This window comes from Mesoplodon densirostris, chromosome 8, assembly GCF_025265405.1.
Source record: "Mesoplodon densirostris isolate mMesDen1 chromosome 8, mMesDen1 primary haplotype, whole genome shotgun sequence".
Classification (NCBI taxonomy): Eukaryota; Metazoa; Chordata; class Mammalia; order Artiodactyla; family Ziphiidae; genus Mesoplodon; species Mesoplodon densirostris.
Genome location: NC_082668.1, coordinates 20445001 through 20471613, shown reverse-complemented (window position 1 = coordinate 20471613; position 26613 = coordinate 20445001). Strand labels below are relative to the sequence as shown.

At 54.6% G+C, this 26613-nt stretch overlaps 1 protein-coding gene across 7 annotated transcripts in view; it reads right to left on the bottom strand.

Moving 5' to 3' along the window:
- Positions 1 to 26613, bottom strand: part of TNS1 (tensin 1) — a 200871-nt gene that overhangs the window by 28859 nt on the left and 145399 nt on the right. For 4 of the 7 annotated variants that reach the window (XM_060105836.1, XM_060105831.1, XM_060105837.1 and 1 more), the window contains 6 exons: positions 18695 to 20248; positions 12382 to 12468; positions 11099 to 11218; positions 7298 to 7494; positions 6317 to 6392; positions 2720 to 2812 (listed from right to left, as the gene is read on the bottom strand). In XM_060105836.1, the coding sequence (XP_059961819.1) occupies positions 2720 to 2812; positions 6317 to 6392; positions 7298 to 7494; positions 11099 to 11218; positions 12382 to 12468; positions 18695 to 20248 (2127 nt within the window). The remainder of the gene's footprint in view (positions 1 to 2719; positions 2813 to 6316; positions 6393 to 7297; positions 7495 to 11098; positions 11219 to 12381; positions 12469 to 18694; positions 20249 to 26613) is intronic. The other 3 variants (XM_060105832.1, XM_060105834.1, XM_060105835.1) reach the window with 3 other exon arrangements.

Here is a 26613-nt window from a genome sequence, read left to right as displayed (position 1 = left end):
CCCACCAGTCTGTGGAGATCAGCAACCACGAAGGGACCCAAGAGCTCCTGTGTGGGTGTGCACCTGGAACACAGCACACGAACACTGGCTCCGGGCCCCAGCCGATTCTAGACTCCTGTTGGGAACCGGCAGTCAGCCACCAGCCTGGAGGAGGTTCTCTCCCCGGGTATGAGGTTGACCGGGGGTGAGGCCCCACTGTGGCTCTCCCCATTCTGGGATCTGTTGTTGGGGGGGCTGCCTTGTTCTGCACCCCCCAGGCAGCCTGGCATTGTTGCCAGAACTCTGGCTGGCTAGGAGTGAGCAAAGCTTTATGGGAAACTCCAGCCATCTTTTCTGGGTGATGGCAGATTCAGAGGGGCACAGCCCATGCCCAATTGGGGGATAGAAAGTCAAGGTAGTGAGTGCAAAGGGAAGTGGGAAGTGGGCTTAAGAAACCAGATGGAGGAATTCCCTGGCGATCCAGTGGTTAGGACTCTGCGCTCTCACTGCTGAGGGCCCAGGTTCAGTCCCTGGTTGGAGAACTAAGATCCCACAAGCCGTGGCGCAGTCAAAAAAAAAAGGAAGAAAGAAAGAAACCGGACGGAGTGTTTAAAAAACCAGGCCACACAGCTCCAGAGCCAAGGTGAGAAGTCAGAACGTCTAACATATCCAAGCTGGAAGGTGCTCGGTGGCGCCCACCTCGTCCAAGCAAGCCCGGTAGAGACGGGGATATGGATGCCCAGGCCGCACAGGCCGACATTCCCCTCATTCCACCTGCTGCTCTGAGGCATCATTTGAGTTATGTTCCTAATAAATTAAAGGCCTTCAACCCGCTTACATCCCCTCTCTGCTTCTCTGTGTGTGATGCGAGTTCATCTAAATCAGGGGTTAAGCCAGGACACAGATGTGCTAACTCCTTGAACCTGTCACAATTATGTGCATGGATAGCCGGAGGCATCTGTATAGGGGTGAGTCCATAGCTTTTCCAAAATCCCCAAAGTCTTCCAAGATCCCAGAAAGACAGACGTCCTACCGTCTGTGTTGATATGAAACCAGGCAAGGGCTTCAAGAAGGCAACTTGTGGCTCCAAGACAGTGGCTCTGAACCAGGAGTGGTTATCCGCCATGTTTGAGCCATTCTGATTGTCGCAACTGGGCGCCTGCTACTGGCGTGTAGCAGGTAGAGGCCAGGGATGCCGCTCAACATCCTACAATGCACATGGCAGCCCCACAACTAAGAACTGTCCAGCCCTAAGCGTCGGTAGTGCCGAGGCTGAGAAACCGTGCTCTGAGCTATAAATGTGGGGCTCACCCGGGAAATGCGCTAAGGAGACCCGCCCTCCGAAGGGGCTTGCTGCACCCCAGGCAGGCGGGCGGAAGCACCGCCGGGGGAGGGGTGTTTTGTCGACAAGGTGGCACTGCACTAGCGCCTGGACACTGTCCGTGCCTGGACCCGCGCTCTGCGGCCGTGAGCGCCTCAGTCAGCATCCGCAGTGACAGCTCAGCACAGGGGTGGGGACCCGGGAGCGGGCTCTGTGCTCAGTCACATGAGACCTGATCAGAGAAGAGAGCTGGCCCCCCAGGTCAGGCAGAGCAAACGGAGTGAAAAGCCATTCCCAGACCCGGAGAGCGGGAAGCAGCAGCGCGGCGATGCCGCACTTACCTTCAGAAAGTTCTGTCACCACCTTCCCCTCATCCTCCTCTGAGGGAAGATGGAAGAGAGGTGAGGAGGAAGGAGAGGCAGGTGATGAAGAGGAGAGGAAGAGCAAAAAGGAGAGAGAGGTGGATTAACAGGGGTTATTTCTTGAGAGAGAGACTTTGCTGAGAAAAGGGAGGTGGGAAAGCAGGGGTGAGACGGGGGCAGAGACGGACTCTCCAGAAGAGCCGCAGGGTGAGGGGTGCGGTCCACCCAGACAGGGCCCCGGGGCTCCAGGGTGGCGAGGCACTCAGGGCGCACCGCTGAGAGAGGGCTTTGCTCTTGGGAACAGCAGGCCTGGTGTCCTTGTCACAGCTCCCGCGCCTCAAGCAGGAGTGTGCTGTCCTGGTGACAGGCAGCCCCCCACCCAGTGACCTGGTGTCCCTGGCCACGCAGACACATCCTGAGAGGGAGGCTGTGCCCTGCTGTGTCTGCGTGGGTCACACCTGCACGCCACTGCCCGCCTACCTGGCTGGATCAATCAGTCTTCTGGTGACTAAGGAAAAGAAGCAAAGCTGTCCCCAGAGTCCCAGCCCAGCCCCCAAACCAGAGTCTAGGGAGCAAGTTTCTGGGCTCAGCCTGTTGGAAACGGCCACTGAGGGCCCAGGGCCCCCACCTGCCCCCTCCCCACAGAGAGGAGAGGAGCTGGGAAGTGTGACGAGGTGCGAGCCGGGGGTGTGTGCGTGTGCACGCGAGCCTGGACGCTGGGGCGTGGAAGCCAGGCTTCCGGCAGAGACGTAACGGACTCCAGGGAAACAGGGCAGGCCTCCAAACCCCCACGTCGGAGGATGCTGGGAGCGGCACTGACCCCACCAGGCAATGGCAGGAAGGCTACAGAGGGATCCGTCCCCCTCAAACCCCACACAGAGAGCCCCACCGAGGCCTGATCTCAGCATGGACACACAGCTAGGCTGCCACCTTGTTTCCAGAAGGGTCCTGAGAACCCACCACCTCTGGGCCCTGCCCAGGACCACAGGGGTCCTCCAACCCCCCACTGCTCCCTCCAGCCTCCCCGACCACCTCCCTTCCCACTGGAACCACTCACCGCCGGTGGGGTGCAGCAGGATGCTGGCTGGGTTATGGGGCTTCAGGCCCAGAGCAGACAGAGGTGTCTTGGCCAGACCTGGAGGGGAGCGCACTGCGCCGAGAAGAAGAGGCGAGACCCCAGGAGTGAGCGCGGGTGATGGGCTGGGGAGAGGACCCCTCCTGAGTCTGGGCGTGTCGGGGAGGGTGGGCAGCAGAAGGCTGAGCAGACGAACCAGCCCCAGCCCCGGGGATGCTGCTGAGGCCCCACTGCCCTCTCCTGTCTCTGTGTTTCTCCACAGTGTACAGGCTAAAGGAAGTCAGCAAATGGCCCTGCCCCTCAACCTCCAGAAAGCGATTTCTATCCCTAGGCCCTGAGTTCCTTTGCTACGGTCCCTCTGCATGGCCGTGGTGTATAACATACACGTTGGTTGCTCGGGTGCCCTCTGCCTTGCTCTATGTTATTCTCTCTCTAACCCCCTTCTCTCACTTTCCCTACCCACCCCCAAACAAACAGGCACGCACAAACATACACACACACACACACACACACACACACACACAGAGGCAGATGGACTTAAAGAAAATGGAGTATCAAGACAGCACAACATGTAAAGTACAGAAGGAGGAGAAGGGACCACCAGCAGAACCAACCCCGAGTCCCCAGGCTAGCCCTCGGCCACAGGTCTTTGGCCCCCAGCCAAACAGGTCTCTTGCAAGCCCCACGAAGAGAGGATTTCTCAGCAGGGGGCTCTCTTAACCGCTAAACCTCAGTGTTTGGAAGAGAGAGAAGCCCCATCTCTACAATCCTTGGCCAAGAGCACCACCACCCTGCACGAGCCCCAGCTCCCCCCCAAGCCGCCCGTCTGGGTTGGAAGTGTCACATAACACACAAGGTCAGAAAGGGCGGTCAGGCTTTCTCCCATTAGCCAAGGACGTGGCCGGACTCCGAGCTGAGCTGCAGGGCGGTTGCTATGCCCAGTCACGAGATTTCTCAGCGGCAGCTGCCACGTCTCCTAACACACCTCTGAGGAGAAGTAAAGAAATGAGCTCTGTGTCTCCGGCCGCAGCTCTCGGGACCCTGCAGAGGCCATAGCGGCTGAGGACATGCAGCTGCACAGGTGTGCCAGAGCCCAAGACTGCCTGCCCCACACCGATGGCCTCAACAGACTAGCTGTGCCCCCTTGGGTGCCCAGGCCGCACACAGCAGCTCCGGGGACCCTCCCTGGCACCTCCTCCCTCTCCCCAAAGACTGTGAGACCTGTAGGAAACTAACCCCCCAAAATATAATCTCTCAATGAAAGCAATTTAAATAACTTATGTGTGCACATGCCAGTGTGTACGTAGGTGTCTGTGGGAATAGAGAGGCATCGCAAGAGTCCAGATGGGTGGCCCACCCCTATGCTCCACCCTAACCCTGAGATGCCCCACAGACAAATACAGCAGAGGGGACAAATACGTACAGACACAAACACTTAGCCATGGCGTGGGTCTAGGCCTGCATGCTCCTGTGTGTCCCTCTTTCTCTCATTACACACACACACACACACACACACACACAGGTATCTTGCAACTTTGAATGTGATTAATTATGAAAGAATGAGCCCAACCTCAGAGACCACTGTCCGTGGAATGACCACGAAGCCTCTCCAGCCCACAGGTTGGCATGTGTTTGCCAGCGGGTGCAGCAGAGGCACACGTGGACCAGTGAAAGGAGGTGAAGGGGACAAGGGAACAGAGGCGGTGGGAGGTTTCTCTAGGCTCCCCTCAGCACCTCCAACTCCCTAATCACTCCTGTCCTCAGTCCCCAGGCATCTGGCCCCTCTGCTGAGGCAGACAAGTGGGTGGCCCTGAAGACAGGCAAGGCTCGGCTTCCTGAGAGAAGAATTCCTCGCATTTCTCCGCCTCTGGGCAAGGAGGAAACCTCTAACTTCTAACTTATTCTCCCTGCCCCGGGCTCTCTCGGGGTTGGCCAAGGGGAGAAGGGGAGGGAGAGAAGAATGCGAACAGAAACATGTGGCAGAACCCAACTCTAGCCCAGCCCAGATGGCTTCATCCCAAACAGGGTGCTGGCCAGGATCCTGGCTATTTGGACCCACAGGGAATTGGAGCAGGTGTGAAGGTCGGGGGTTAAGACCAGGGAGAGACATTCCACAAGTCATAAAAGGCACAGAGCTATCTTGAGCAGATTGCCCTGGGCTTGCACTGTCCAATATGGTAGCCATGAGCCACATGGGGCTATGGAGCACCGGCGGTGTGGCCAGTCTAAACAGAGTTGTGAGTGTAAAACACACAGTGATTTCAAACTTGTATGAAACAGGAATGTGAAATATCTCTTTATACTGATTACATGTTGAAATGATATTTTAGATCCTTGGGGTTAAATAAAATCTATTATTAAAATTAATTTCACCAGTCTCTTTTTAGATTTTATTTTAAAAGATTGTAAGATATCTCATTAATATTTTTATTTCAATTTGCCTATTGAAATTATAATACTTTGGATATTTTGAGTTAAATTTAAAAATCATTACAATTAATTTCTCCAGTTTCCTGTAAGTTCTTTAATAGAGCTATTAGTAAATTCTCCAGTGCAAACATGGCTCATGTTATTTTTCCACTGGACAGCACTGCTCTAGGGAACAGCCATGGCATCCACTCATAGCTTCAGCCTCCTGCGTGTCCAAGATGGTAGCCAACACGAGTTCTGTTGGCACAGGGGCCAGGTATTGGTGTCACATTCCTCCCCTCTGCGGGATGGCCGAACACCAGGAGAACGCATGGCCAGCTCCAACTCCCTTGTCCTCACCCTCCTCCCCTCTCAGCGGGACAAATGAATAGCCTGGGCAGGACCCACCCAATCTGATCCTGGAGCATCGCCAGCCTCTCTACCTCTGCAGACCCAGGCCTCTCACAGGGACCCGGAGTCCTTCACAGCCTGGTACTGCTTTCCCAGGCCTCCTCCAGCTCCTATTCATGTCTCTTCTACCACAAAAAGGAACACTGCCCCTCTCCTAGGCTCATCCAGGTCTTCTCTTTGGGTAAAAATGTCCCTGCCCTTCAGGGATTTGCCTCTCCTGTGAGAGCATCAGGGGGATACAGACTAAAGGCTCCTGTCTGGAAGCCAAGGAATGAATGAGATGGGGATACGGTCAGCCTGAGGGTTCTGAGCCTTTCTTTCCTCGGTGGAATCTAAATAGGTTGCCTGAAGTGGAAGAGGTGCCTGGATGCAGACAAAAATGGGGGTCAGAAGCAAGAAGGTCAAGGGGTGTCTCAGAGACACACCAGCAAGGCACAAAGAGTCCCTTTAGGATGGGGGATGTTTTGCACATAGGATGCGAAGACTCTCAGCAACCAGCAAACTCCATAACGTGGGAGTCCAGGGGCCCCACAGTAGGTCAGTCCGGATCCCAGGACTGCGGTTGCTGCATCCTTAGACGTGTGAGCGTGGACGGCAGAAAAGGATAGAAGCGGGGGAGGGGAGCTGAAGTAAAATGAGCCATAGGGATGAGAAGCGGCAGGTTCTGGCCCCTGCCAACTTTCCCAGCACCCCCAAACCTGGGTGCTTACACAGGCCAGAGGGGACCCAGGGAAGGCAGGCTGAGTGTGAAGTTCTTACCCCCACTGGGCGGTGGGCTGGTCGGGGAGGTTCTCTCCATCTCCTCAAAGGCCTCCTTGTAGCTGTGCAGATGGGGCTGCAGAAGAACAAGGGAGGAAAACAGTGGCTGTGCCCCTAAGGAGGAGGGATTCCCAGTTAACCAGCCTGACCACCGCCCTCCCCTGGTAAACACAGAGGTCAAAGGGAGATCGTCGCCATCCGTGAGCCCAACTCCTTGCAGCCAAGAGAATAGAAAGTGGCTATTTGCAAGGCCATGGTCCAGCAGCACCTGCCTTGGAAATATTTCACAACAGGGCCAAAGAGAAGGTGCTGAGGGCAGGGGACTGGAGGCAAGAGAGAAAAGATGTCCAAAAGCCATTTATATCCAGAATGACTTGTTAACCTGGATTTTATCAAATACGGGCCACTCACATCAGAATCTTCCAGGGTGTATGTTTAAAATGCAGATTCTTGGGTCCCATCCCAGGCCTAATAGGCTAGAATCTCTGGAGGGGGACTTGGGGATCTACATTTTTAGTAGATTCCCTGGTGATTGTTATGCTCGCTAAAGTTTAAGACCTACTTCCTCAAACTACTGAACCGTCTCGGAAATACAATTTGACATTGACATGTGATCTCCCAAGAAAACCCTACGTCTAGAAAGGGCTCAAAACCAAAGTCAGTCTCTAGGATCCGGCTTGGAGTTTAGAGACTGTGGTCACCTACATCATACCCAGGATCCTTGCCACCCTGCTAAGGGGTGCCCTTTAGGAATCAAGAAGCGAACCTCAGTCTCAGTGTTCATGGGAGAAGTAGGGGCATAAAAGCTATTTAGAGAAGGAAATGGGCTCCAGATTCCACAAGCCTGAGAGGAGACCTAGGCTGAGGATGCAGGGAGGAAAAATGACTGAGTTTACTGACAGGTCATTGCTGCCCAGTTAACCATCAAGTTCCTCAATAGCTCAGGTGGGTTCCGCTACCCTCTGTGGCCCCAGGACTCACCTCTTTGGGCCGCCCTCCAGGATTGAGAGCGATGGTGAGAGCCAGCTCTGGGGAGACGCACTGGACAGGGGAGCGAACCCCAGGACTACGGGGGGACGCAGGTTCTGGCGACTGGTTCTCGTACTGCCCATCGCTGGCCGCCCGCCTCCGGAGAGGTGCTGGGGGCTCTGCAGGCTGCTTCTCCCGAGCTTGCACCCCTGGGAGGAATGGCAGGACATAGAGGGCACTGAGCATAATGTGGGGGAAAGGACCCATGGGGCCTAATTCCCCCAGAGAAGGCAGTGCATCTTAGCCCAGGGGGCCCAGCTGGAGCTGGGCTTGTCTCCCCTCAGCACATCCTCCCACCAGCCTCCCTCTGCCCACACCCCGGTTTCTCTGCAGGGTGGGGGATTGGCTGGCCTTCACCAAGAATCTCTACTCTGCACAGGGTTGGGGCCCAGAGCACAAAGGACTGATACAAGAAACAGATGTCAACTTCTTCCAAGCCCCGGAGGCAGAGGGCCAGAGCTTCCAGGCAAAAGAGGGAAGGTGGAGGGAGGAGAGTCAGTCTCCAAGGCGACTGCATCAACCAACAAGCAACACCAGGCCCGTGGGGAAGACTTTTGGAAAGAATGAATGATGCATCATCTTGCAAATGGTGCTCCCGAGAAGAAACCAAGAAATGACTAAGGCCTGTCACGGTGTCCCCAGCCCCCGCTGGCCCCCGGAATACTGCTGGCCTTCTCTGGGATCGCCCAACCCTCATCCAGTGCACCTCTGAAAGCTCCTTCCCACTTCCTTTATGCTGGCCCCTTATCTGTCCACCCTTCTCTTGCCCCAAACATGGCCCAGGTTCCAGCCTGCCTCTCCCAGAAGAGCAGCAGGCAAAGAGCCTGAAGCCATGTGCCCCATCTGCTTCTGTGCACTTCCCTTCCATTCCGCAGGCCTGGGGATGTTGTTAATCTCCCCCTCCTCCCTTCCCACAGCTGGGCTGCGGCACGAAACCCATTGCCTCACTGAGCTGGCTCCAGAATCCTAGAGAACTTATTCCCCGGGGTCCAGAGGCCAAGACCCAGCCTGAGGGCGGGCCCCTTGTCCTCATTATCCTGCAGGAGGAAATTCCCAGCCCTGCCTTCACCACCACCCGAGAGGGCAGGTGAGGAGAGGTGCTGGGACTCATCAAAGGTCTTGTGAGACCCTGGCCACAGAAGCCTCAGGCCAGCACTTGTGGGCAGACCAACTGCCTCGTGGCACACATGCACACAACACACACACGCACACACACACATGCACACGCACGCACACACACACACACAGCTTACCCCAGGAACACTCCAGCTCAGCCAAGCAGAAATCACCCTCATTCAGACTGAATCACTATCTACCCTCCACTGTGGGGTCTGCATGGCCCTGGGGGCCCTTCAGCTCCAGCCTGGAGCAGCCACTAAGGCTGCCATGACAGGCACAGGCTGGGAAGCCTCCCTACTTGTCATGAACAGCAGGCTGCCAGCTGCCAAGTCTAGGGATGGACACATACTCTCAAGCACTCACACCATCACTCCAAGTCATGCACTCATATTATCTCATAATTAGGAGTCCCGTCTGGAGAGCACATGTAAATGCAGAAGGTAGCTGGGTGGGGCAGTGTTCTTTATTTTTCAGGGGGGGTGGGGATGCTCTGAGGCTCCACTTCGGGCTCTTCGTTAATCAGAGGCAACCTGCCTACCATCTCAACCGAGGAAAAAAGAGCCCTGGCTAAAGACAGCAAATAAACCCCTTGCCTTGAAGGACCTTTATTTTCAGAATAGAAAAATGGGGGTTGCAGAGTCCTAACCAGGGGCTGCTATGAGCATCAACACGGATGAAAGATGGGGCCCGGCTCTAAAGGGTGGAGCAGCAGCTGGGACCCTACAGCAATCCCAGGCTGCCAGCCCTCAGAGAAGCAGCCTGCGCCCCGACCGGCCCTGTCCTTGGCCGTGCTCCCCCCACCACCGAGCCCCCTTCCCCCTCAGGCCTCCGGGGCAGCTTGGTCCAAAGCCGCTGCTGGTTCCACTCCTGGCAAAAACATTAGAGAGAAAGAGACGTAGCCATTGATTTTCTAATAATAATCGTGACGAAGGAGGCCCATTTGGGAAAGGCCCTTGGGGTTGGAACCAACTTCAGCCCCAAGGTTAAAAGAAACGCATTAGGGCTGCTCTCCGTTCCGGCTCACCCATACCCGCAGTCTCTTTCTGGCAGGTCCCCGTGCCTCTGCAAGGGGTGGCCAGTTTCCCTGTTTGGGGATCTGATATCTGCCCTTGAAAATTGGGTCTGTTTCAATTCGAAGCCCTAAGTCTCCCAGAGGGACAGAGAACATTCTCCCCAATGCACCCAGAACATCCTCCACATTCTGGGGATACAGAGGGCTGCAGCTGCCCGGAGAAGAGGTGGGACCGTTGGAGGGGCTTGCAGGCTTTGGAGGATGCGAGACCTGGCCCAAGGCGGTCAGACACTTGAGGGCAATCACACCTCTTCAAGCCGCCTCTCCACCACCACTGGAGTGGGACCGGCTCCGTCCAGAGGCAGGGGGGATGGACAGGTTGCCATCCAAAGAGCTAGGGTCCTGCAGGGCAGAGCCTCCCTCTGCAGAAGGGGGAAGACCCGGCATACCACTCCCACGGGGACAGCCCCTCTCCTGCAGAGCGCCCACGGCCCCAGTGGCCAGCCTGGGCCTCTCACATTGTTTGAACACAGTGTCCCACTGTTGTCCGCCTTGGCAGTCCCAGATCTGCCCCGGAGCGCCTGGAGAGCCATGTTCCCTCTCTCTTGTCTCTCTCTACGGGAGGGGAGACGGGCCATGGCAGAGGGGAGAGAAGAGAGCCCCATTGTTCCTCAGCCAAGCTGGGAAGTCTGGACACAAGCTGACAGCCAGTGTCAGAGAGAGAACACCACTCCCTCATGTCCCAGAGGCTGACGGATAATAAAAATAGGCCCGCACTCCCCACCGGCCTCCTCTCCTCCCCCACCCCCGACCCCAGGACTTTCTTGGTCTCCTGGCCCCGGCCCCGCTCTCAGGGCCTCCGTCTACGTGCCCCGCTCCCTGCACACACACAGGCACACGCGTACACACACACGTACAGACACGTGTGGGCACACGCAGCCTTAGCCCGGCAGCAACAGTCGTGGGTCACAGTCACCCTCAGAACCTCCACGCTCAGCCCTTCCCCAGCAGAACAGGGGCCAGAGGAAGCTCATGAAGAAAGGGGAAAAGAGAGGCAGGCAAGGGACTCTGGAAGGTCCTCCCAGGAAAGCTGGTGAGTCCAGCCTTCCAGCTGCGGCAGCACGAGGAGCGGCCAGAAAGTGGCCTTTGGGATAATAATGCGCTACATCCAGAAGCCCTTTGTCATCCTCCAAGGGCTGCTCACACACTGTGGGCATCGGACCTTCCTCTCCTCCTGGAGGACAGTGGTCACCTCAGCCCGGGGCCTCCACATTGACCACCAGACCTGAAGAGCAAGGGGCCGGAGCAGCCCCATCTCCCGGGGTCCTCACTCTGCTCCCCAAGATGGTACTGTGCTGTGGGGAACAGCTGGCTCCAAGGCTCCCCTAAAGTGGGCCGGAACTGAGGCCGTGAATCCCCTTCATCACACACACACACACACACACACACACACACGGGCAATTCTAGGGGCTGTAGCCCTAACACACATCAATACACCTGGTTAATAGATAAAGCATGGCTGCCCACCACCCCCAAGTTCCATGGACATATGCCCTGGTGTCAGGCTTCATCACATGCCTCCCCTACCCGCCCCAGGACTGGCCGCTTCCACCCCAACAGACCCAGCTCTTCTTTCCAGCCTTCCAATTTCCAAAAAACTGGATTCCTCAGCTCCAGGTGGCAGGGCTGGGTGTCCGACTGCTTGCCTGGGGCTCCAGAAGGGAGGGGATCCGGGAGGCCACCTGCTGGGCCAGGGCACCAGAAAGCCACACGGCAACCACACTAGCAGCCCCAGGGCAAGCCATGCCAGCTCCCCTCAGGACCCCCCAGAACTGCCCAAACCCCCAGGCCCCACCGAACACCGCACTCCCCACCACTGGGCCGAGAAAAGGTGGAGGGACAGGAGAGGAGGGGGCAGGAGGCATTCTGCTAGAACCATCTCCCCATTATCCATGGACTGGGAGAAGGAGGGGACGTGAGAGCACCAGATATTGCCACTGGGAGTCATCAGTTCCCACCCCACCCCACCCCCAAGCCTTTTCCCGGAACTGCTCAAGGCCACGGCCTGGGGTAAGACTGAGCACATGGTCTTCTCCCTGAGCTGGGCCTCTGGGCTCCGAGGAGCAGGAAAAGATGAGGTGATTCACCCCGCCCAGAGCTAAAAGTCTAGGGGTTGTGTGTCCAAGAGCTGGTGGGAGACGCTAGTGGATGACATCACCCTCTAACACAGCAACATGACTCTTGATGGAGGGTCCACCATGTTGGGGCACATCAAGCCACCGTGCAAAAGGCATGTGGCAAGGCTAAGATCCTCCATTTGTCACATTGGGAGACGGAGCTCTGAGCAATTCAGAGACTTGCCCGGGAGTGTCACAGGAAAAGCCAGGACCACACCCAGGGCTTCTGACTCTTGGCCATGGGTCCTAGGATGAGAGATTCAGGATGAGGTCAGAGGGGGTGCCCTGCCCCCAGGGAGTGCTGTACTCCAGAATGGACAGAGCAGCAGGTGCCAGGGCACCACTCTGCGTCTTGTGCCTGCTGGTCCATGCAGAGCTTGGCCTGGCTCCTGCTGAGGCTCTGGCCGGGCAGCCCAAGTGATCTGGCCAAGGTAGCTGGAGAGCCGGCCTGTCCCAAACCCTCACTGAGCACCCTTGTTGCAAAGGCCTGTGTGCCCACGGGGAGGTTGAAAGTTCATCTAGTCACCCCGGACCCTGTTCCCAGCAGGGAAGGCCAAGGCTGGAAGCATCAGGCCGTGTCCATGCAGAAGTGGGAGGACTCACTCATGCAGAGAGGAGGGAGGCAGCAGGAAGAAGGGGGCAGTGAGAAAAGAAGTGGGGGGCAAAGAGAAGAAAGAAACGGAGAGCTCAGGTAAGTCATAAAGGGGGAAGCGGGGAGAGGAACCAACCAGAGAGAGAGGAAGATCGGAGCCGGTGGAGAGGAGGGTGCCTGGAGCCGACACTCTGCCCAGTGCCCTGCAGCCTGGCGTTGTACGCTGCTCCCCCCCACCCCGGGGAGCCGGCAGCGGGGAGGCAAGCAGGGAGGGGAGGGGTGGAGGGGAGGACACCAGGCAAGGAAGGCACCACGCCCACGGCACAGGGGACAGATGGACACGGGACACACGAAGAACGCCAAGGACAAGGCATTTAACAAGACGAAACAAAACAAAAACAAAGAGAAAATCAAGGTTAGTCAGTGTTCTGAGTCTGGGTTCTGGCCACAAGCTGGAGGGAGGCGGGCAGGGTGTCAGACAAGATGAGAGGGTGGATCTAGGGTCTCGCTTCTCCAAAGGGCAGATGGACCTTCTGCTGTCCAGCAGGACGCCACCCACCTCTCTCTTTTCCAACCCCAGCATGGAGCAGGAAGGTGCCAGCCTGGGACCAGGAGATTTCAATCCTATGGCCCCATACCTCACCCGCCCTCACGGTCAGCACGACCCCGTCCCAGGACCTTTCTCCTCTCACGGTCACCTGCTTCTTCCTGGATTCGGCAGTGACCCTGCCAGTCTGAGCCCGAGGGTCACCTTCCTGAGCATCGGGGCATCCCTCAGCCCTTCATTCTTCCATCACACCCCTTAGTAACCCTCTTCCACAGGAGCCACTTAGGATTTTCTACTCCTGTCCCAAACTGCTGGGTACCACCAAAAAGTCCTTAAGATGAGCCTGCCGGATGCACTGTAAGGACCTGTGAGGTCCTTTTATTCGCCCCCCCCGCCAGCTGACTCCAATCCATCTCACACCACAGGGGCAATGCAGTGGCCAATATCACCCCTTCCTGGCTTCCAGAGAACCACACCCTTTGAGTTTCCTCCACTTCAAAAGCTGCTCCATACCAGTTTCTTTGCTGGTTCCTCCTCATATCTCAGACTGCTAAATGTTCAAGGCTCCAGAACTCAATCCTTCTCTATCTGTGCTCACCCCCCTAGATGATATCATGTAGTGCCTTACTTCACATGACATCATATACTGACAACTCCCACATTTCTAGGCTCCAATCTCTCCCTCATAAACTCCTGACTCATACATCCAACTGTCTTGGACATTTCATGAGCACCTCAAATCTAATGTGGCCAAAATTGCACTTCTGATATCACCTCTAAGCCTGCTCTTCCCACATTCTTCTCCATCTCAATAAAGAGCAACTCCATCCTTTAGGTGCTCAGGCCAGAAACCTTGACTTTTCCTTCTCTCACATCCCATGTCTAGTCTCTCTGTAAATCTTGATGGTGACACCTACAAAATATGTCTACAATCTGAGTATGTCTCACCATCTCCAGATGCCATCCTGATCAAAAGCACCAGCCTCCTAACTGGTCTCCCTCCTTCCATCCTGGCCACACTGATGTTTTTAGAACAAGTCAGATGATGTCACTCCTCTGCCCAAATCCTTCCTAAGGCTTCTCACACCATGCAGAGTATAGGCCAAAGGTCTTATGATGATCACCTACAAGGCCCACAGAAAGCTGGTCCCCATTCTCATTCCCTCTCTGATTTTGGGCCCCCTACTTTCCCAATATCAGGCGCACTCCCGCCTCAGGACCTTTGCACTTGCTATTCCATCTGGCACATTCCCTCCCTGCCCAGGGAAGCCTTTTCCCTGACCATCCAACCACCACCCCCAACCCTTCACCCCTCATTGGCATTTCACTGCTTTATTTTATCTCTATGGCTCTTATCACCCATCTGACATATTATATGTGTATTTGCTTATTTGTTTATTGTCCATTTCCACCTCTTAAAAAAAGGAACTTTATCTCTTTTGTTTACCACCATTTTTCCAGAACCTAGGCTAGCATGTAGCATGGATTAAGAGCACACATTGAATGAATGATGGAATGGGCCTTGACCTCATCTCCTATTTCCATGATGAAATATAAAAATTGGGTTCTCAATTCAAGCTCCCAAGGCTTGACACCAATATCTCCCTATATCTGTATCCACCCTCTATTCTTATTTCATGAAGAGGTACCTCACCTCCTGGGTTCCTAAGCCTAACTCCCCTTACCTCCTTAGAGACCTATTCTATCAATTTCTTCCTCTTATATCTTTTTCTTCTCCCTCTTCCCTCCATATTCAACTTCTCTCTCCTCCCCCTCTAAAAACATTCTCATGGCTCCTATATTCACAGAAAGTTCTCAGTATCTTGCTACACTCTTTAGTTACCACCCTCTTCCCTTTTATCACAAAACCACTCAAAAGAGTGGTTGATATGCTGTCTGCACCCTCTCATCTCTCACTCCTCAATCCCTGTCTGGTTTCTGTCACCACCACTCTATTGAAAATATGCCTTTGAAAATCACTGGGGCCACCTAATTGGCAAGCCCAGTGAATTTTCCTGAGTCCTTCTCCTCATGATCTCTCCACAGTGATACTGCTAATCTCCCACCCCTCCTCCTGGAAACCCTTTACTATTCTGACTTCTGTGATGACCCACTGTACTAGTGTCCTCTCTCTGTCCTGAACATTTGTTCTTAGTCCCCTGTATGACCTCCATTCCCTCATGGCCATTTCGTTCTAAGTTCTTTTCTCTCCATGCCCTCTGACATATAGAGATCTCATCCATGCCCAAAGCTTTAACCTTTACCTTTGTGAGGATGACTCCCAAATCTATAGCTCTTTCCACTCTTTTGAGCTCCAATTCTGGATGTCTGATTGCCTTCCATACATCTCTACCTGGAGGCTCCACTGTCACTCAAATTCAACATACCTAACACTGAGGTCTTCATCTTACACCAGACCTGCTCCTCCTGCTAACTTCTGGCTTATTAATGGAACCATCATTCTGTTTCTATTCATGGAGCCTCAGAATTATCTTTGATGTCTCCTTCTTCTTCATCTACTACATCCAATCAACTTGTAAATGCATCAGTTCTCATCCCACCAGCATCCTTGGCACCCATCTCTTCTTTTTCATTTCCATGGTCAGCACCTTAACTCAGTCCCAATCACCTAGGTTAGCTAATAAGCTCCTAGCATCTCCCAGCTCAAAGTCTCTCCCCTTTTGTATCCTTTCTGCCCAGACCCACCAGATACATCTTCCTAAACTACAGCCCTGATCATGCCATCCTCTCCTAAACACAGTAATGGCTTCCTACACTGCCACTAGGTAAGATTCAAGCTCCTTAGTCTGGTATTAAACCCAAACAGACGCAGGCCCCAGGCTACCTTTCTTGACTCTCTCTCACACAGCCTATATGCTCTCAATCCACTCTATTCTTCAAACATGCCTTAAGTTTTCCTATCTTCATTATGAGCCCTCTCTCTCCAATGACCTCACCCATTTTCAAAGTCCTTCCCATCTTCCAAGGCTCTATAAAACCCACACTCAACAAAGAGCCTCCCCAGTCTCTCCAGCTGATAGTGACCATTCCTTATTCTTCATTCCCACAGAACATTCTTCATACCTCTCTTAGTACAAATAACTTCATTTTAAAGTTCCAGTTCTTTTTCCCCTTTCTAAACTCTAGACTCCTTAAGGATAAGATCAACTTCTGATTTCCAATATGCATTGAAATCTCTACCTCTAGAGACACCTGAGATCAGTACAGTCACAGAATCAGGATCATAAGATAACTTGATTGGACTCAACAACTATGACTCTTATTTCCTTTTCTTGTCTTATTGCACTGGCTGGGATATCCAATACAATGTTAAATGATAGTGGTGATAACAGGCATCTTTATTTTGTCCCTGGTGTAATGGGAATGCTTCTAATTCTAATGTTTCACAAGAAAGTGTGACATGTGCTACAGTACCTACCCTTTGTCAGGTTAAGAAAGCTAACCCTACATACTCTGAGTGCTAAGCTGAAATAAGACATAAGGAGTAGTTGGATCAAAGTGGGATGAACCAAGGACATAGAACTGAGGTATGATAGCCTCAGTTGACAGCCAAGGAAGAAAGAGCAGACTTGAGGGAGAAAGGCCAGAAGAAACCAGATCATACTGATGACCATATAGAGGTTCTCCCTCAGATCTGAGGTTACTCATGTTGAAGCTTACATTCCAGCTTCTTGCAGAAGAATGTAAAATGAGAATAAAAAGGCAGCGCTGAAAGTCTATCCCTTGGCTCCTAGACTGTTCTACAAATTAATCCTGCCGGTGCATCTTTATCTACACAAGCACTGCGGATAGGGCTACTGAAGAAGTTGTGCAAGCAGGACCTGCTGACATAAGAAATACTGTTCATGACAGGGCATGGACCCAAGAGGTCCTCTGTAGCCCTGGAGACCAAATATAACTGTCCCCTCTACACATTTTATCCCTTCTCCTGACTGAGTCACTCACAGTTGGTGGAGGAGATGACAGTGGGGTTGGAGGACACAGGTACTGTGCCAACAATATCCCTCCCTCCATATGACTTCTTGGCAACCTGAGCAGTTACAGGATATGGAGGTTGAGAAGCAAGACCTCAGAAACTGGTAGGAGAGAAAAGGACGAGGGGAGAGCTACTACAAGATGGACATCCTTCCAGGGCCATTAAAGTATGGCTTCCTTCTCAGCAAGCTCTGGGAGAGCTATACAGAGCGTTCTGTGAAAGGGAGGAAACTCATCCTGCTCCCCCAGAGAAAAGCCCCTTGGATCCTGCCCATCATTAGACTAGAGTGTCACTATTCTTCAGGCCACCACCCCAACTCTGTAAAATATTGAGAGGGCCCATTCCTCTCCCTTCAACAAAACCAGGAGGAAAATGGTTTCTGCTGACAAGCCAGGTACTCCTTATCTCATGGGCCCAGATGTGGACAAAAGTAGAAGACACCAGCCCCACGGGGACACCCCCTCCATGGAGCATTTCACCCCTCAGGTTATAGAGCTACTCATCTTATGCTTTGACTCGTGGGCAAAGACAATGATGTGCTGCTAGACCAGCTCTCCAGGGCAGGTGAAGTCCTTGATTGCCAACTTCCAGAGTGTGAATACTGCCATTATGGCCAATTTCAAGTTACCAGTAGTTGAACTGGGGGCTGTGCTCTGCTCTGAAGTACAGGAGCAGGGAGTCCATGCCGCCACACCAGGTCCTGGACTCAAACCCAACAGCCAACTGGCCTGGCCCCAGCTACTTCCCTAAACCCTCCATCCATCCTCAGGGATGGCATCTCCCTTCCTCCCTGTAGTTGGCATGGTGACTCAGCTTCCCCTAAATTTAGGAAAAGGGACAGAAGGCAGAGTCAGCTGCCCAGGCTCCCCTTCTGCTCCCTGACTACCCACCACCCTGTCAGCTGAGGGGCTTGGCACAAGGTCCCCCCTCGCCCCAGGCTCTGGTCCACCCTGGCCTGGGCTTCACCTCCACAATAAAACGAACTCATAGGATTTCCCGCCCAGTTTGGCTGCCCGCATGGAATGGTCACAGGCTTAGACCAGAGGGAAGGAAGGGAGCCCTTCCTGCCCCTCCCAACATGGCCCTGGACACTCTGCCATTTCTTGCCTTTATCTCCCCAGTAAGCTCATCTGGTTGCCCCATTCTGTCTCCTCTCTCTGGAGAGTAAGTCCATTCTCTGATAGGAAATGGGGCTCTGTTTCTCAGTGCCTGCTTCCCATACAGAGCTGGTCCTAAAGCAAGGACTAGCAGGACAGCTGAACAAGAAGATGGACCTTGGCCTCCCCAGAAACAGAGAAATATCCTGAAAGGACGCACCAGGGTTGAACACTCAGATGGAGCCCAAGGGCTTCAGGACACCCTCTCAGGCATTGCTGTGCCTCTGGGAGGGCTCAAAAGGGAACTGGAGTCCACAGAGGCCTCCCTCCAACCTTCTCCAGGCCTTCTCCTCTGCAGGCAGCTGCAGAGAGCATCTCCTCTCTGCCTAGAAAATCTGTACTCCAGCCCTGGAGTCACCCCCTCCAGGAAGCTTTCCCTGATTGCCCTAGGTGGGAACCTTGCTTTCCCAGGCTCTGGGGCTTCGGTCCCCACTTCTGTGGTAGTACACATTGCTCTGTTAGAATTATCTGTCTGTGTACCTGCTCCCTCACTAGACCGAAAATTCCTGAAAGACACTGATCTTTGAACCTCAGTGCCTGGCTTGGAGCCTAACAGGCAATGAATGCAGGAAGGGATGGCTGGCATGTGGGCTCCTGACAGCCTCTTCCCCAGGCCAAAGCAGCACCCGCTAAGGCGTGATGGCCGGGCCTGCACCCCGCTCCAGCAAAGCCAGCCAAGACCAGAGAGGGAAGGTGTGGAGGGAATAAGGAGGGGATACCCAGAACTCATGGCCCCTGAGGCTCTTACCTGCAACCCGGTGGGCCACAAGCCCCTCCAGGTTCAATGGCTCCTCCTCTGGAGCTCGGGATGGGTCTGAAGTCACCTCCTTCGGTGGAAGCTGAGGCTGAGTGGTGAGGCCAGGGAGAGAGACTGGGGGCAGCTGAGGCCCCGGAGAGCTCTGGGTGTTTGGGAGGAAGGCAGACGAGGAGGAGGCAGCTGGACTCTTTGGACGGTAACTCTGGTTGGGCCCCGTTAGACATGGCTGATAATCATAAGGTGAGTAAGGCCTGCCAGGAGGGACAGACTCCAGGGAGGCCCGGGGAGCAGGCTCAGGGGGGCCCAAGGAATGCCCACTGGGGATGTAGCCAGATCTGGACTGGGTCAGTGGATGGGACTGGGAGGAAGAGCCAGAGAGGGGCTGGGAGGAGAGCGGGGAAGCGCCTGGCCAGGCCCCAGGGACACTCTGGGACTTGTGCAGTGGGGCGGCCGCCGTGGCTGGCTCCAGATCCAGCATCAGCATATTGAGGGCTTCGATGGACTGCTCGATCTCCTGCTGGGAGGCCGCCCGCGGGAACTCGGGGAGGCCAGGCATGGGGGTCTCTGCCAATGGCTGGGGGCTGGGCCTGCTGAGCCCGAGGCTCTCCAAGTGGGCTCTTTCCTGCTGGCGAGGAGGTGGGTGAGGCTGCCAGGAATTCAGGCCCCTCTGCACAGCCTCCCGGCTGCTCCCGCCCCGGGCTGGAGCTGGGGGCAGCTGGGGCTTGGTTTCCGGAAAGGACTGAGAGCGGAACATACCGCTGGGGTCATGGCCATAGTGGGAGGTGGTCATTGACTGTGGCCAGGCTGGGTGGGGCCCCTCCCGCTGGTAGCCAGTTAAACTCTCCTGTGCAGAGTAGGAGGGTCGCATGGGGGCAGGGTGGCCAGCTTGGGCAGGCACCGCCCGGCTGGCAGACTCATAGGGGTAGCCCCCGCCATTGACTATAGGTTCCACGGGGTAGGGCTTGTCCAGACCGTTGGTCAGTGGGGACAGGGCCTCCGGGTAGCCCCCCTCACTGGTGTTAGTGACCCCATCCAGGGAGGACAGTGTGCCCATGCTGCCCACGCTGTGCCCATCCTGGTTGGGCAGCTCATCATCCAGGATGTCTGTCTCCCGCTCGGATGCCAAGGCCCTGCCATTGACGTGAACCTGGGCCGGGACGACATGGCGGCCGGAGGAGGGCGCAGCAGGGCCCCCCGCCAGGCGGGACCGGAGATGCTGCATGTGGTACATGGTGCCTTGCTTCTCTCGCTCCAAGCCAAAGCCACTGAGCAGGCGGTCCAGCTCACGCTTCTCCTCGGGACTCAGGGCAGCAGGGGCACTGGAGGGGCCGGGGGCAGGCTCATCGGTCTTGTCTGTCTTGGTGGAGGCCGTGGAGTTGCCTGAGTCGCTGCTCACCGAGAGGGTGTGCTCCACGTGGTTGGGGGTAGCCGACAGAGCAGGCCGCGTGGCGTTGACGGCCCCGGTGCTGCCGTTCAAGGAGTCCTTCTTCTTCACCTTGGCGTACAGGCTCCCGTCCAGGGGTCCCTGCGTGTGGCCCACAACCTCTACAAGAGAGGGACCAGAGGGGAGACAGATAGCAGATGTCAGTGGCAGGCGGGACATCTATTCTCCCGAGGAAAGCAGCTGAAAGCTTCCCTTCCCTGGATCCCCAAAGGGAATCCTCTCAGCACCCCAAGATAGAGCCAAGGTAGCAGAAGGGCAAAAGGACAAAAGGACCCTTTCCCCGAGCTTCTGAGCAGAGCCCTCCCCTGCACCCAGGGTCAGGGCCAGGCAGTGGAGTCCAAGGTTGGGCCGTGGTCCTGGGGGCAAGATGCCCCAGTCCAAAGCCTGGATCTGGCACTGCACTCGCTTCCCAAGGACCTGGGCTATTGGGCCAAGATGCGGTCCAGCAAAGGCGGCAGGCCCAGTGTTATAGAGGACACAGTTTCTCTCTGAACGCCAGGGCCCGTGGAGGCTCTGGAAAGGAGCTTCAGCGGCCAAGGGTGGAGGGAGCATCTTAGGGATTGAGGACACAAAAGTAGAGGTTTTCAGCAGGGAGAGGTGCCCTCTGTGCTATTTTGTCTGAGATGCTCTGGGGACCCCGTGAGCAATACTTTCTCTGAAAGGAAAAAGTGAGCGCTGGGTGGCTAGAGGCCAAAGGGCTGACTCAGGAACGAAGAACTTCCCTGCCCAGAGGAACTCAGTGATTTCACACCCTGTACAGTCAGCAGTCCAGCTTCCAGCCTTGACACACACACACACACACACACACACACAGACACGCACCTCCCTTCTGCCCCCTCCAAGGCAGGCCCCCAACTGGCAAGAAAAAAAGCCCCCTCCCAAACTCCAGCCCAGACACCAACAATCACACACACACTCACACACAGAAAACCAAATATAAAGACATCCAGAGACACACACTCCCACCAGAAATCACCCAAATCAAAAACACCCAGACGCATGCACTCATGGAGTACACCAGACAGCCCCAGCAGCGCAGTCAGAAAGAGCAGGTGTGGATACAAATACACAAATACTAATGTTAATAGCTAACATTCAAGGAACAGTTTGTTACATTTACACATACGTTGTTTCTAATCCTGTGAGTCAGGGTTGTTATGCCTATTTTAAAGACAGAGAAACTGAGACGTGAAACTATTTATTTGCAGACACGTACTACTTGGTAAAGCTGGGATTTTAAATCAGAACTAATTTAAAATTTTTAAAAAACTAAATTAAAATCAAAGCTAAAGCAGAACTTCAAAGACCACACAATTTTTTATTATTCTACACTGTCATATCTCACACACACACACACACACACACACACACACAGAATAAACACATAAAAAGCAGCAATACCCCAAAATAAATACTGAAATTTAAAGCCACAAACATTTCAGAAAACACAAGCTCCTACCATGCCCAAGGATCAGCCCTCAGGCCAGAAGTGGCAGCCTCTAAAAATAAACACTCATACAGAAGTCCACGGCCAAAAACAAGTGATCAGACAACCGCAAAACAGGAACATCCTGATCAACATACACACACACAAACCACAGGCCAACCAAATGACGTCACCCAAGCACTAGCACCAACATGCCCGACAAGGCACATCGTCCACACACCCCCCCTGGGGGCTGAAGGCTTTGCCTATTCACTTAACTCTCCAGAACCATCCCTCTGCCCCCAGTTTTCCCTGGGGCTTTGGGGTCTCAGCCAGCAGCAGGCCCCAAGTGACACTGGGCCAGAGTGTTGCCGCAGCCCAGGGCTCACAGGGATGGCGCTGGTCTGAACGGGAAAAGGGTTTGGGCTGAGAAAGGTCTGATTCTCCGAAAACCTGCCCCTTGTTCCGGGACCCCAAAAGGCTACTAAGATGCAGTTATACACATGCTGCCTCTGCCAACTCACATGGCATCATCCCTAAAGGGGCCGAAATGTAGATGAGAGGCTGCCCCTCATGCTGTGTCCTTCCAAAGAACCGGGCTCCGTGTTATACACACAAAAAAGAGACTTGGGTTTCCAGAGGAGAAAAGTATTGCAGACAGAAGGCTCTCATCCACTCAGATTTTGGAGGGTGGTTCCCGTGAGGATGGGCCCCTCACACCACTTAGTGGCAGTCTGAAGAGCTGTCTTTCCTTCTCACTGTACCCAGAAAGCTGCTGGCCCATTCCTAGGCCCTGGCCCTACTCTCTAGCCCACACCGTGAGATGACAGAGTATTCCTCCCGGGCCTGGGATCTCCTCCATCCCCTGAAGCCCCTCATCTCCCAGGTCCATGCGCACATAGGCTGGGAAGCAGGGGGGAGGAGCAAAGCAAAGGCTGGAGTGTCCAGTGGCCTCCCATTTATACTCAGAAGGCAATGAGAACCACTGGGTGCAAACCAGAGCAGACCTGAGAGTATTCCTTCCTAGGAGAAAGCAAACCCACTCCTGCATCTCACTAGGGTTCACAAAAGAAAAGCTGTTGGCAAGAGAGATAAGAAATCATCTTCCAGGTTTCCCTGGTGGCGCAGTGGTTGAGAGTCCACCTGCCGATGCGGGGGACGCGGGTTCGTGCCCCGGTCCGGGAAGATCCCACATGCCGCGGAGCAGCTGGGCCCGTAAGACATGGACGCTGAGCCTGCGCGTCCGGAGCCTGTGCTCCGCAACGGGAGAGGCCACAACAGTGAGAGGCCCACGTAGCGGAAAAAAAAAAAAAAAAAAAAGAAAGCATCTTCCAAGACAGGGAGGGAGAATTCACACTGATTACTACTACCTGATACCTTGGCCCTCTGGGCCACGCCCTACTCTTCACTGACTTTGAAAATGCCAATATTAAACTTATTCTGCCATGACGTCATTTACCCCGACATGGGCTACTGTTCGCAGGAACAACATCAGGATAATAACCGCCAGGCAACTAAGGCTTTGTAAGACAACCGAAGAAGTGTAAACTGTTTCATTAAATCCCATTTGCCAAGTACAAATGGAAATGCCTATTCCTGATCTCAGAGAAGGAGACGGCTGCTCCTGACGCCCGGTGCTGGCAGCATGCTCCAGGCTGTTCTACAGATTCACTGGGTCATCTTCCTTTTCAAATCAAGAGGAGAACCTGAGGACACCCAGGCCCCTCCTAGGTCTGTCAGCCCCCGTGAGGGCTCTGCTGAAATCCCAGTGCACCTGAGGGGCACGAACACCTGCTGCTCCCATCAGGAGGGAAGGGAAGTGCCCACATCCCTCACGCCATACAACACGCTCGTCATCCCCTTCTCCCCATCAACCACGTCCACATTAAGAGCTATTGACCAGGACCGCAAGAAGCCGGAACACCATGTCGGTTTCCATCTATGAAGGGCAAAAAGGAAGGGCAAAAGAGAGAGGCGGGCAGAGCACAGAGGAGTGAAACAGAGTGGGGGAGGAGGAGAGGGGACTTCGAGAGGTGAGGGGAGATGGCTTCAAGGCTCTTAAGGGGCCACCAGATCCATCTTGAAGTCCCAGCAGCCTCTATGGGCCCAGCCAGTTCAGGTAACAACACCTCAGATGAGAGGGAGTTGGTCACCCAGTGGGAGAGAGCAGGGGGTAGAGGGAGGGACCTGCCTGGATGGAGCTGTGGGTGCTGAGAAGGGGAAACACAAGGTATAGGCAGCCCAGGGGGCTGAGGTCCGAGGCTCCTAACCCGGGCCAGCCTGGACATCCTGCCCATTTCTCTAGGGAAGTGGAGAAGTCTCTTCAAGGCCCTGCTTGCTTTGTCTGATTATGCCTGGCTCTTCCCAGCAGCTGCTCCAAGCCCTGGACTCCACCCTCAACGCTGAGCTGGATTGCAGCAAGGGGCCCTTATTCCACGGCGACCGTAATCCAGATGTGCGTGTCATGCTTCTGGAAAGCTCTGAGGAAAATCCCCAGCTGACTTGGACGTGGACCTGCTCTCTACTCCCTACCCCCTAGGATCTCTCCAGTGAACTGCGGAAGTTCGCGTGTAGCTGGAAGCACAGCACAGGCCAGTACGCAGGAAAGTAAAGATGTGTCCATCCCACACACTTCAAAAGGAACAAAAGAAATAAACATGGGATGCTAAAGTGATAAAGGGTTTGGGCAGTTGCTGTCTAATTTTGATGTTCATAAGAATCTCCTCCGGGGATTGCTAAAAAAAATGTAGATTCCAGGGCCCTATCTCCAAAGATTTTCACGCATAGATCTAGCGTAGGGCCAAGAATCAGCATTTTAATTAGCTCTCAGGGGCTTCTGGGTAACATCTTGAGAAACCTTGACCGAGGTGGTCAGCGTTTTGAGCCCTGAGGTTAAGGACCTCCGCTTCTCTCACTAATGTCAAGTGGGGAGATGTCATTTATTTAGGTGTCAGAACAGACAGGCCAACCGGGGAAAGTAAAGGGTGCCAGCCTGGTGGACTGCAAGAAAGTGACTCAGTGACGAGAGACCGCTCCCTGTCCAAGAGCAGACCTGTTGTGCACAGTGAATGATTTATTAAGGTCTTCAAGATGGGGCCCTTCATGATAAAAAGTCCTTTGGGTCCACGTCCAGCAGAATAACAGCTCATTCCAATACATTACCCGGAGCAGTGATGACCAACCAACGTGGAGGAAAACCAATGCAGTGCCAATAGGAAGAGGCATGGTGCCCACCCTGGACACAGGCGGTTTAGAGGCAGACGGGGGCCCCAGCAAGCCAGGAGGGACTCTCAGCTTCTTAAACGTGGGAATGAGGCATCAAAAACCACGTGTGTCGGGCAGGCAGGTGAGCTTTGACAGACAGTGAAGCTTGGCCAGGACGCAGCCAGGAGAGCAAGTTCTGGGTGTGTTATCCCTTTAGCCACGACCTCTTCCCCAGCCACGGGGTGGGGAGGTGGGCTGAGGCTGCTGGGAGTGGGGGCGGGCTACTGAGAAGCAACATGTGAAAGCCAGAGGAAGGGTACCAGGGAGGCCAGAGGGATGCAGTTCTGGAGAGGAAGCAGAGCGGAAGGGCCCCTCCCTCCCCACCCCCTCACCAGCTCACTCAGAAGGATGGCCCCCATCTTAACGGCTAATTCAGCTTGTGTTACCCACTAAACCTCCTTAACCACGCGGAGCCTGGCCTCCGAGTCCATCAGGTGAAGATTCAGATGCTTACTTGCAGGTTTGCGGAGTGACAGGATTCAGGCGCTAAGCACCTTGAGCTAGGCCTGGCACCTCCAGGCATGCTAACCTCTCCCCTCGCCGGCCATGCAGACCTTTTATCATCTGGCCCCCGCCTGCCTTTTGAAGCCTTCCCTTCACTGTCCTCAGTACTCCAAACACGCCCCACTCTACTCATACTATTCATATGCTCTTTCGCACCCTGGGTCTCGCACATGCTGTTCCCGCTCCTGAAAGGCCCTTCCACGCCCTGCTCCTGCAGCTCCCAACCTCCCTGGCAAGCCTCTTCCTCCTCCTTCAGGCTCAGGGAACCTCTCTGGGAAGACTCCCTTGGCCTTACCCCTTTCCTACAGTCCGCCAGACTCAGATAAACCTTTTTCCTGTTCCCACTGCACTGTTTCCATGACTGTAACACTGGTCACCCACTGGACAGACATTACTGTCAACCACGTTTGTCTTCCCCACTAAGTTCCTTGAGGAAGGCCTTGACCTCTTTCTCTCTCTCCTCCAGTCGCTGGTTCACAGAGAGTACCATTCACAATGTGGTCTATGTCAACAGTGCTTCTTGGAGTTCAATGCACAGCTCACGCAGCTATACAGGATGGCCCTACAGCGTGCAGGGCCTGGCACACGTGAGACGTTCCATCAAGCTTCTTGCATGACATTAAATAAAGCTTTATATAGTCCTGTCAGCCACTGAGATACTCTTCTCCCACTGCCACCCAGAGAAGCAGAAAATCAGGGACTCAAGGTGGACCTCGAGCTTCTCCCAAAGGGAAGAGACACACCGCAGCCAAAATGTCATGAAAGAGGGGTGTTGGTAGCACAGGCTGCGCCCCGTGCAAGTCCTTGTAAATTGGCTGAGCCAGAGCCCACCCTATGGCATCCCCCACAGGACGCCTCAGCCACACTCCAGCCCAGTCCAGTGGACATTCGCTTTCCTAGCCGAGGACCCCCTGCGGTATCTGAAGAATTCCCCCCAGAATGCCCGAATACAAATTTTGCACATAATTTCAGAGGGGTGATGGACACCCAGGGGAGGTGTGTGAGGAGGGGTGGAGGATGAAGAGAGCTGTGGGGAACCTCAGCCCCATGGCTCGAGCATGGCCTGGGGGTCCTCCTGAGACGCCCAGGCAACGGCAGCAGGGACCTCCTGTGGCCCATCTGTGACAGTCCCGGACTCCACCCGTCCTGACCTCCCCACGCAACCCTCGCAGCCAGCCAGGGCCTGAGGCAGCCCTTTGTTCGAAATACAGCTCACAGAGAGTTCTAGAACTTCTCTAAGTAGGAATGGGCTTCCTCGGGGGCTCTGAAGGG